Below are 12,357 nucleotides of genomic sequence, written 5' to 3'. Positions count from 1 at the left end.
CTGAATTGGCACAATCACACTGCGAGTGCAGCCATTTAAAACAGATTTTAGGCTACATCCACACGACAACGGCAACGAGATGTTGTTTAAAAATATACCGCATCCAAATGGGCAACGATCAGTAAAATATCAGGTCCATATGGCAATGCAACGCTTGCTGAAAACGATGCAATACACATGCCACACCTCTAGGGGCGCTGTAAGACGGTCCCTTTGGAGACACCAGAACAATAGAAGAAGTAAGGACGCATGCGCATAAACTATTATGCGCGAGACTTCATATTAGCCACAAAGTCAGGAAAATCTGTTCGTAAAATTACATTATAATGACCAAATACAATGAAAAGTATTTTTCCAGTCTCACCTGTGAAAGGTAATCCCATGTGATCTCGTTTGGACGGCAAACCTGTTGGTACAGTTAAACACAGCTAATCTTTATTCTTCGCTTTGACCCATCCAATGTGGCGGTGAGGATGACGTATGAGTCTACGCGGAAGGCGGCGTCTTTAATGGTCCGGAATAAATTGAATGCTACACGTTGATGGATTAATTTGTTGTTTCTCACCTGTGAAAGGTAATCCCATGTGATCTCGTTTGGACAGTAAACCTGTTGGTACAGTTAAACGCAGCACATGAATCTTTATTCTCCGCTTTGACTTATCCAATATGGCGGCGAGGATGACGTATGATTCTACGCGGAAGGCGGCGTCTTTAATGGTCCGGAATAAATTGAATGCTACACGTTGATGGATTAATTTGCTCTTCTACGCCCTTTTTGAGGAATGTATTGTAGGACTTAAACCAACATCTGAAGAGGTGAGATCGCTCCTTTTTTTCCCTATTTTTGCTGGCGGGATTGACTCTCTCTCTCTCTCTCTCTCACTTTGCACCATTACACAATAAATATTCACAGTGAAAATATTTTGTAAGCGCGTTTCATGAACCAAGTTATAGGATTTGTTGACAACTCGCATTGAGTTTGTTACATTTCTACCCGGCGTGAAGCACTGACAGTCATGTGGTTGTGACGTCATCGTAAACAAATCCGTTCTACTCATCCAGACGACTTCACAACGGCAACGTTGCCAGATCTTTCCACTCTGGAACCCGTTCTCAAAAAGATTGCGTTTTGGGCACCCAAAACGCCGGTGCCGTGTGGACGCCAGGCCTAAACGATAAGCAATTGTATCGGAGTCACCTGAATCCGTTGCCGTGTGGACAGGGCCTTAGAGCGTGAGGTCTCATGTCTGATCCAGTCGTTGTTGGTGACCCTCTGCTGTGGCTCAGCAAGCACACTTTACATTTTCTCTGTGGAAATGCAGTCTCGTTTTGAATACACTTTGATTTTAAACAAACTCTTCCAAGGTTATGATTTACTTCTTTCTTCCATTGATGCTGTTTGTTCTAATAAATGAGAAAAAGAAGTGGAATTTTTAAAAGTGTGTATGTGTGTGTAGATGATTCTGGACGGTGGGGACAAGGTGGCTTGTTCACAGCTCTGGAGCTGCGATCAGATGAGGTGAGGAAACAGTATGAACTTGCAGGAGATATGGAAGGTGAGTGAAAGTCCAGATCCATCAGCAGCCGATCGTCCATCAGTATCCCAGATTAACGCATCCGTTCCTGCGGTTTAGATTTGGAGCTCGGGAGCGTGCTGCTGTTTGGCGTTGACGACAAGCAGTCGAGACTGAGCGGAAGAGACTATGTGAGTCATAACTCTACCAGCACCTGTTTGTCACCTTCTGCTCTCTGTCTTCTATATTAGAGACATGCGTAGGATTTTAAAAAAAAATAAAATCTGCCAATTTCTTTCAGTTTCTTATTCATACTCTAAACCTCCCACCACTGCCTGACCTCTAAACTGAGACATTTCTGAGGCAGGGTTTTAATTGATCGCTCTGTAGTGTGGGAGTGGGTTTGTTCCACAGTGTGTTTGTTTTGACAATGAGAATAAAAATAAGCCGCGCCCTACAGTATAGGTAGAAGTCGCAGGCTTTAACTGTTCAAGCACTGAGCATTTTTAAAGGCGAGATCTGCACAGGCGAGGTTATATTCTCCGAAAGATAATTAGTGTCTTGCAAAAGTATTCGTCCCCCTTGGTGTTTGTCCTCTTTTGTCGCATTACAAGCTGGAACTAAAATGGATTTTTAGAGGGTTAGCACCATTTGCTTTACACAACATGTCTACCATTTTAAAGGTGCACATTATTTTATTGTGACACAAACAACAATTAAGATGAAAAAACAGAAATCTGGAGTGTGCATATGTATTCACCCCCCAAAGTCAATAATTTATAGAGCCACCTTTTACTGCAATTACAGCTGCAAGTCTCTTGGGGTATGTCTCTATTAGCTTAGCACATCTAGCCACTGGGATTGTTGCCCATTCCTCGAGGCAAAACTGCTCCAACTCCTTCAAGTTAGACGGGTTGCGTTGGTGTACAGCAATCTTCAAGTTATGCCACAGATTCTCAATTGGATTGAGGTCTGGGCTTTGACTCGGCCATTCCAAGACATTTAAATGTTTCCCTTTAAACCACTCCAGCGTAGCTTTAGCAGTATGTTTAGCATCATTGTCCTGCTGGAACGTGAACCTTCGTCCCAATCTCAAACCTCCGGCTGACTCAGACGGGTTTTCCTCCAGAATTGCCCTGTATTTAGTGCCATCCATCTTTCCTTCAGTCCTGACCAGCTTTCCTGTCTCTGCAGATGAAAAACATCCCCACAGCATGATGCTGCCACCACCATGCTTCACTGTAGGAATGGTGTTCTCAGGGGGTTGGGTTTACACCACACATGGCGTTTCCCATGATGGCCAAAAAGATCAATTAAAATCATTTTAATTCCAGCTTGTAATGTGACGAAACCGGACAGACACCAAGGGGGATGAATACTTTTGCAAGACACCTGTACATCTTCTGGTTTGGACCTTGTACCAAGCTTGTGTACTAAATAGAATGTGCGAGTACAACAGGATAGTCTTTACTGTTTAGGCACCCTATTTAGTGACCTATTTAGGATTTGAATGTGTATTGACTCATTGATCAGCTGTCGGGCATTAAAAATGGGAAACGGTTGTTATAGTGTTATGGTTAGTCAAGGTGTATGATCAGGTGCTTACTTTACTTCTGTTTGTTTGTTACACAGCAAATTCAGAAGTGTTAAAGTTTGGGTGTTAGTGAAATTTGAGCAAAAGTAGAGTTAATTTTACTCTGATAGAGTTAAATCCATAATATTTGACTTCAGTTGATAAGTAGTTGGTGTCAAAATCGGGTGTAAAAACAAAGCGTCACTAAATCAAACCTGTCAGTGTAATTGTATAAATACCGTATTTTCTGGACTATAGAGCGCACCTGTATATAAGCCGCATCCGCTCTATTTTTAAAAAAAAATTTAAAAAAAGATATACAAGCCGCACCGGGCTATAAGCCGCAGATATCTATGTTGATATTTACTGCATGTACAGAATGATTTTGTACTGTAAATGTACATGTATGTACCTGAACAGATTCTTTCCGAACAGTGCCTTTTAACACGGCAGCAACTTTGCTGATTAAAACGGAACAGAACCAAGAGAAAATAACCGGTATTTATTTACCTTCATTTCTCCTATGTTTGAAACCACAAGTCACTTTAATCATCTTGGCTGGATTTGAAAATAATTACCAGTTAGTAATTTGTCGTGCGTGTTCTATCTGCTAAAGATCTGCTAATTCTTCTTTGCATTGATTTTTCGTCTATCTTATTTTTGATTCTACTTCCGGTTAGAGCGCCCCTAGCGGTGGAAGAAAAATCCACAGAATAGCCGCACCTTTGTATAAGCCGCATGGTTCAAAACCTAGGAAAAAAGTAGCGGCTTATAGTCCAGAAAATACGGTACTAACTCTGAACTTCTAACTCTCAACTCCGATCCTGGGTTTTACACTTGAAGTGTTCATGTCACCCCGCCCACTGCATAGACACACATCAATTGGCTGAAGCCAGAAGATCTACACTACCGTTCAAAAGTTTGGGGTCACTTTGAAATGTCCTTATTTTTGAAAGAAAAGCACTGTTCTTTTCAATGAAGATCACTTTAAACTAATCAGAAATCCACTCTATACATTGCTAATGTGGTAAATGACTATTCTAGCTGCAAATGTCTGGTTTTTGGTGCAATATCTCCATAGGTGTATAGAGGCCCATTTCCAGCAACTCTCACTCCAGTGTTCTAATGGTACAATGTGTTTGCTCATTGCCTCAGAAGGCTAATGGATGATTAGAAAACCCTTGTACAATCATGTTAGCACAGCTGAAAACAGTTGAGCTCTTTAGAGAAGCTATAAAACTGACCTTCCTTTGAGCAGATTGAGTTTCTGGAGCATCACATTTGTGGGGTCGATTAAATGCTCAAAATGGCCAGAAAAATGTCTTGACTATATTTTCTATTCATTTTATAACTTATGGTGGGAAATAAAAGTGTGACTTTTCATGGAAAACACAAAATTGTCTGGGTGACCCCAAACTTTTGAACGGTAGCATATGACAGCGCTTGCCCTGATTTGGCCTGCAATCTTCCAAACCAGTAACATCAGTCAGTCCTAACAGATCTGTCCATTTCACTCATGTCCCTGTAGCTGGCTCTGATTGTCGCCCAGAAGAGAGATAAAGCCAACAAGCTGTCAGGGATTTACCTCACAGCCCTGGACGAGGGGCTCAGGAAGATCTACAGAGCAGCCAAGCAGAAAAAAGGTAAAGATCTTGCTCATGTTTACTTCCTGTAGCTGAGTCTTAGCTGATCAGTGAGTGTTATCACAAAAACAGATCTCCAGTTGCACTCAGAAGTTTGCATGCTGTAATGTCACGGTACATTGGGTGGCACCGATTTCCGTTTCCATAGCCCTCGGCCTCTCGCCTATACAGCTAGGCTTACAGTGGGCGTGCGGGTCCTCTGGTACCCACAAGCGTTTGACTCCCCACTCGCACCTGTATTGCAGTGTGCCTTGCCAGTCAGCAGTAGGTACCATTTTGATGATGATCTTTGGTATGACCTGACCGCGAGTAGAGTTCGCGATCTCCCGATTGAGAGGCAGACACGCTAACCACTAGGTCAGCTTGTGGTATAATGTCATGGGCTTTCAGTGATTTCTTTGAACTGTTCTTTTTCTCTGGCAGAATGATTGTACAACAAACTTAATAGGAAAAAAAACAAAGAATTTGCTGCACAAGTTTTAATGTATTTTTGATTCTCTGAAATAGGGCTGTGCGATATATCGAATATACTCGATATATCGCCGAAAATTCTGTGTGAGATACATTAAATTATTATATCGTAACTATCGAGTATTTTATGGTCATCTTCCGACTTGCGTTTGTTTCGTGTTTGTTTAAAACCTTTCCCGGTGGTTTTCTCCCTGTCCCTCAGGCAGTAACGTGAGAGGCTGCCTAAGGGTAAAAAAAACCAATAACGTCACGCACTCGCCAACCAATCCCGGGCGACATCTCGGTGCTGAAAGGAAATTGCGGGAAGATTTTCTAGTTTCGGTTGTGTTGCCAGATTGGGCGGTTTTAAATGCGTTTTGGCGGGTTTTGAACATATTTTGGGCTGGAAAACGTCAGCAGTATCTGGCAACACTGCCGGCGGGAAGATTTTCTAGTTTCGGTTTACAGCGCTGACTCAGCTCGTGCAATTGCTGGTGCTGCATAGGCTACCGTGTAAGCTGTCAATTTCAGCGACAAATTAAAAATGGAAGCGGACAAATTGGTTCCTAATAGGGTTGGGCGGTATCCAAATTTTGATACCTTTAAACTGTCTCTGTGTTTTCCCGGGGTATACGGTATTACCGAGAAAAAAATATTTTGTTTCGGCCTACTGTGTAACGTGCGCCTATACCGGCGGACCTTGTCCAGACCTGCGCCTATGCCTCAAATGTACTATTTAAAAGCAGCATAGCGAATTGTGTGCATTGTGGTATGGATTAAGCAGCAAAGCGAATTTTGTGCATTGATGAATGGATTAAGAGATATTTCAAAGCATCACGCAACTCTTCCTTCATCTTGAAAATAGCATTCAACTGTCGTTTACACATGTCTGCGTTGAAACGCCGTTTGCAGCACTATTTCACCTACTCCATCAAAAAAAAGTACACGATGAGCAGGATCATACCCTTTCAAGCATGGGAAATAAAAAAAGAAAAGAAAAAGAATCAACCAACACCCAAGTCCGTTTAGACTGCGCGATAAACCATATTCTTCAGCGCAAATGAGGCGAACCTAATTCAAATGCGTGATAGCTGCACAAGGCAAAATCATATGGGCCCACGTCATGCCATGGTGGGGAAATTAATAATCAAATGGCCTTACCTTGCTTAAAACGTTGTCTTGATCACATAACTCCTTACAATTATTCCACTTAAATCCATACGGTTTAACACACCCAACAAAGATAGCAAGCGCATTGCTAATTCCCACCAGAAACCGAACAGTTTACGCTACGATGTTTTCTTCCGTTTCTTCAGTAGATGACATTTCAAACGTTTATTACCCACATCCCAAATCTCATACGTTATATTATTTTACCTTGTTGTTACTCATGTAACCTACTCAAAACACAACTCATTGGAGAGATCTCGTGGAAGTGGAGTACCCCAGGCTATGGTGTGCCTTAGGGGACATATTAGATTTTTTTCGATTTTGCGCGGTCATTTACATTATTGCTGGCTCTTCCTTTTCGTTTGGTTTGAAACCAAAATACTGCCACACTGCCGATGTTGTATTTTTTTTTTGCCACTAACTCGTTATCTTGACTTGCCATCTTTCAACCGCGGTCTCAGTCTCTTGCGAAGCTTTCTGTCAGACTCCAAATGTCACGCAGGGTTGCCATGGTAACGACATAAACAACCCTGCACGCGATGAGAACTTCTTTAGGAAATTGATAGAATTAGTGAAAATACGATCACACAGTTATTCGGGATGATCTTCAATTTATTATTTTATATTATGACCTCATGTACTCCATATTTATTTAGATATTATATATTTTTTTAAAATGACGGTAATGAGACCGATACCGTTGGTACTTTTGGATACCTCGGGATACCTTCTTACCGTAATACCGCCCAACCCTAGTTCCTAAAAGAACTAGTAAGGGGTCAGTCATCTGGCATTTTTTGGATATTGCGAGGAGGACGTGGAACAGCAAATGACAGTTTGTAAAGTGTGCAAAAAAAAAAAAAAACAGTCATCACGAAAGGCAGCAGCACTACAAATACAGTATGTTCCATCACCTGAAAACTCACCCGGTACAGTATGAAGAGTCTCTTAAACTCCGAACTACTTGCCCACAAGCTAAAAACCCCCCCACAAGCTAAACAAATAACCACAGCGGCCACAGCGGCCTCGTTCTCCAAAGCCCCCCATATGAGAAAACGAGTCAGAGATGGAGAGCTATAACGGATGCAATCACTAACGTCATTGCCGAAGACATGATCCCAGTTAGTACAGTGGAAAAACCAGGCTTCCAAAAATTACTAAACACACTCGATCCCAAACATGAGTTGCCTGGTCACAGACATTTTACAGAGAAGGCAATACCGGAATTGTACACATCTGAGAGGCAGAGCCAGAAAACATTCAGTTCAAAAGTGTGCAAAGAGAAAAATTATGTTTTGCAGATCTCTCTCTTCTCTCCCTCAATCTCTCTCTCTATTGTGAATGTTCCAGTGGTTCTCAGTAGTCAGGTTAATAGCTTAGAGATCTATTTTTTAAAATAATTTAATGAATGAGCACTTTTCTTATTTAGGCTAAATGTCTTTCTCAGTGTCGAGCTGCACTTTATTGGTTTGAGCTCTGAGCAGCTCTGTATTGTGTTGCCCCTTTGTTGCAATTTTCAAGATTGTTTTTGCAGTTTGTGCCACATCTTTGTTGAATAAAAATAGTCTTATTTCAATTCAATTGTGATTAATCACCAACATGAAAATTTAAAATGTGTTGTTGAAAACCACCTGTAAAGTTAACCAAGAATGTTATTTAATCTGCAGGGATTGTAGTGAAAACAGTAAAGAGTAAAAGTTAGATTTCATGGGCTCCTTTAGAGGAGATTTAAATATATCGAGATATATATCGTGAAATGGAGAAAATGTATCGGGATATTCATTTTTTCCCCATATTGCACAGCCCTACTCTGAAATCAACACGGGATCAAAATTATACCTTGGTTAAAATGTCCTGTAACAAGTTTCACCTTGAATATGCTTTTGAAGAGGTTTAAGCTTAATGTGATCCGGATTTATCCTCCACAACCATCTTTGATGTGTGTTTGGGGTCATTGTCCTGTTGGAAAACCCAGTACCTTGTAGCTTATCTTGTACCTTGGTCAGGTCTTTGTCCATCTTGCGACGGGTTTGCCTGCTCACAGTCTCTTCATCGTTGTTCAGCAGAACATAGGATTCGGTGCCATTTAGCTGGATTCAATGCACAAAGCTTCCCCATTGCAATATTGTGATCCTCTTCTAGATGCAGCTGAAGATCATTACCCAGTGTCTTCAGGGTGTTTAGTCTTGGGCGTCCAACACCTCTAGAGCCATGGGCAGGAGCCCAGTCTAGCAGGAATTTAGGGAGTCTGACATTCGTGCCACATGTCCAAAGTAAATGAGACGGCAGCAGCTTATGCTAATTCCCAGGCTACAGCAACCAGTTCTTCTTCTTATCTCAAGGTTTGAAATGTGATCATGAAACTGTACCTTTAGGATTCTGCGCAGACAATTATGATGGAAGGCATCCAGTTGATGTAACTGCTGTTGTTTAAGCTCCCAGGTGACGCAGCCATAGAGAAGTGTTATAATAACTCTACACTCATATATTTTGATCTTGGTATCAAGCGATATCCCTCTGTTCTTCCAAACATTATTGAGTGTGTCAAAAGCACTTGATGCTAGACCAATCCTGACGTTAAGTTCATCATCGATAGAGCCATTGCTGGGAATAGTGGATCCTAGGTAGCGGAAAGGATTGATTTGTTCCAAGACACCCAATTGTGTCCAAGTCTCTGATGTTTTCAGGTTATGCTGAAGAATTCTGAGGTTCTTCATTATTCTATCCACTTTGTGCAATGCACCAGTTCCACTGGCAGCAAAACAGACCCAGAGTATGATGCTACCATCACCATGCTTCACAGTTGCTGCAGTGTTCCTCTGTATCCCTAGGTATTGTGGCCAAACAAGTCAATCTTTGTCTCATCTGACCATAAAACTTTCCTCCAGAAGGCTTTTTCTTTGTCCATTTGGTCAGCTGCTAACTTTATTCAAGCTTGAAGGTATCGATTTTGGAGCTTCTTTATTGGACAGAGAGCCAGTGAAGATAAAAGGAAAAGTCATAGAGGAAGTCGAGGATTTCACCTACCTTGCACCGGCAGCATCATCGACAGCACAAGAGGAACGGGAAAAGCCAGGACAGCCTTTGTAATGCTGGGAAACATCTGGAAGGCACGCAACATCTCGACCTCCACACAATTGCGACTCAACTCAAACATAAAATCAGGTTTGTTGTATCAGACATAAACTTGGCGAACAAAAAAAAAAAAAACACTCCTAAAGAAGATCCAGGTTTTTGTCAACAGATGCCCATGTAGGATCCCAAGGATATGGCGGTCAGAAAAATTTACCAATGAAGAGTTGCTGACAAGAACAAAAAAAAAAAATACCCATGGTAACCTGAATACAGAGAAGAAAATGGTGGTGGACTGGCCATACCCTACGGAAACCTAGGAACAACATCACAAGACAGGCATTACAGTGGAACCCCCAGGGGAAAAGAAAACAAGGTCACCCCCCAGAATACCTGGAGACGGAACATAACAGCGGGGATCCAGACAGCTGGCTACACTTGGAAGCAGTTGGAAAAAGAAGCATATTACAAGACAGAGTGGAGGAGGATTGTCAGTGGCCCATTTTCCTCTTTGGAACCACAGGCTTAAAGGGCTGATGACATGAACATGACTCTATGCAATTTCTTAAATAAACTATACAACATGGCAAACATGTTAGATTTCTGTTATAATTACGTGAAAAGAAGCTGTTGTTACGCGAATATCCAACTTTTAATTGCACAGCTCAAGAAAACTGGGTCCGTGGCTCGCGGCCATGTTGTGACGTCAGCGGGAGAACACGCTGCGGTTCACTGGCTGTTCTACTCTGGTTCTACTCAATGGAAATGGCGCATGAAAACGCCGGTGAACTCTCTAGTGCTAGCTCTTCCTCTTCTGGGAGTCTAGAATTGTGTTGATCTCTTCCGAATAGAATCTATGATAGCCTACCCTCTTTACCCTTTGCCTCTCGTTGCTAGGCGGCAGTTACATGAAAGCCGCAAGTTTTCACAAGCAAATACATGACTGATATCACGCCGACTTTATGATTATCATGTAGAATCTATAGCTCTACGTACCTTTATCTTATGTTGTTTCACAACACATGTTCTGACAGGAGGACTGTCTTTGGATCCGGCATAGCTACTAGTAGACCCCCTCCGGAATACTGGCAGTGTTGCCAGATTGGGAGGAATCCTGCCCAGTTGAGCGGTTTCAAGTGCATTTTGGTGGGTTTTGAACATATTTTGGGCTGGAAAACTTCAGCAGTATCTGGCAACAGATACTGCTGACGTTTTCCAGCCCAAAATATGTTCAAAACCCACCAAAATGCACTTGAAACCGCTCAACTGGGCGGGAAGCCTCCCAATCTGGCAACACTGTGTAGGCACTGCTGATGGTAGTAACACACGTTTGTGCTGAACTGAACACCCAAGAGATTCTTTTAAGCTGGGAAGGGTGTCAAAACAATCCAAATTGAAGTGTTCAGAGCACAGGACGGATGTTGGTGAGGGCTCCCACTTGTCACGAGTGCGCCTGACTTGCTTCACCCACTTCGCATGCAGCTCGGGATCTCTGGGAAACTTGAATAAACTTACCCCATCCTTGTGGGTTTTGGAGCAACAGCCGGCAACACAATGCGAAGACATAATAACATATATATATATATATAATAATGTATAATAATAATACTAATAATGACAAACTGAACACCTGCCGCATCAACAACAAACTGGTAAGTTAGGAGGAAGATTCTTTCGCTGACGTCATATAGCTCCTCCTCCTCTTTCGTCTCCTGGGTGCTGCAGCCCCGTCAAATTTGCCCAAATAGCCGCGTTTTTTATCATAACTTGTAAAATAGGCGCCTTCGTGAATTAATATATGGATCATCGGGAATTACTTTTTATGTTATAAAACATCGCCAAAGATGTCAAAAACGTGTCATCAGCACTTTAAGAAGTAAGAAGTTATTGGACGGCGGCCTCTCAGTCCATGACGATGTAAAACTTGCTTGAGTGTAGACAGTAACATTGGTGTTCCAGTAGCTTCCAGTTCACGGCAGGCCTGTGCCTTGGTAGTTCCTGGGTTGTTCCTGACCATCCGAATCAGTTTCCTCTCAACTGTGGGTGATTGGTTTGGGTCTTGTCATTAGTTTTCTTTTGTTTCAGACATGTAAAAGTTTTTTCCTTTACCTGACATGTTTCGACGGCGTAACTTCCGTCTTCATCAGAGGGTCACCCGGATGTTGGTGTGTGACGTGCCTTTGTAATCAGCTGATGTTACGGAGGTGTGACCTCCCTGTCAATCTTGACAGGTCGGTCACACCTCCCGCTGTCAGTGTTGCCCCCTCAGGACGGCGCTCCAGGTGTGGGAGAGCATGTACGCCCCCTCATCCCTGTTTTATTGTTCTTGGGCTACTCTGTCTGATTTCTGTTGACTCCTTAATCCAACGGTGGTATCTGTTGTTCTCTTGTTGTACCGTATGATTTGAGCATTGTCCCAGTCCATTATATGATTTTCCCTTCTGCAGTGGTCTGTTATTGCTGATTTGAGGTTCTCTTGCATGGCTTTATCTTTTATTGCTCTTGTTTGTCTCTGTTCTGTTTCTTTTTCACATTCCTTTTTATGTTCCTTTTTTCGTGTACTAAAGCTCCTTCCTGTCTCCCCAATGTAGGTTTTGTTGCATGACAGGCATGGTATTTCATATATGACATTGTGTTTTTATTGTGTTGATTGATTTTGCCCTTAGGGTGAACTAGTAGCTGTCGTAGTTTGGTGTGTGGTTTCACGCGTGTTTTGTATGTTGTGTTTTTTCATGGCTCTTTGGATTCGTTCTGTAACTCCTCTGACATACGGTAGTCACTACTGCTTTGCTTTCCTGTTTTTGGGTTGTCTGTTTTCCTTTTTTCGTCTGTGTCTTTTCTTTTGTTTTCACTTGTTGTGCGCCTTTGTGTATGGCCCATGGTGGATATTGACATGTGATCAAAGCTTGCCGTATGTGTTGTTCTTCTGTTGCGC

The 12,357-nt window shown here is 42.3% G+C and overlaps 1 protein-coding gene across 4 annotated transcripts in view; it reads left to right on the top strand.

Annotated features, from left to right (window-relative positions):
• The window catches only part of chd1l (chromodomain helicase DNA binding protein 1-like), a 190,846-nt gene that overhangs the window by 136,915 nt on the left and 41,574 nt on the right, over positions 1–12,357 (top strand). For all 4 annotated transcript variants that reach the window (XM_060920141.1, XM_060920140.1, XM_060920139.1 and 1 more), the window contains exons 19-21: positions 1,458–1,556; positions 1,635–1,705; positions 4,616–4,730. In XM_060920141.1, the coding sequence (XP_060776124.1) occupies positions 1,458–1,556; positions 1,635–1,705; positions 4,616–4,730 (285 nt within the window). The remainder of the gene's footprint in view (positions 1–1,457; positions 1,557–1,634; positions 1,706–4,615; positions 4,731–12,357) is intronic.

This window comes from Neoarius graeffei, chromosome 4 (assembly GCF_027579695.1).
Source record: "Neoarius graeffei isolate fNeoGra1 chromosome 4, fNeoGra1.pri, whole genome shotgun sequence".
Taxonomy (NCBI): domain Eukaryota; kingdom Metazoa; phylum Chordata; class Actinopteri; order Siluriformes; family Ariidae; genus Neoarius; species Neoarius graeffei.
Note: the sequence above shows the minus strand (reverse complement) of the source record. Positions and strands in the feature narration are given on the sequence as shown.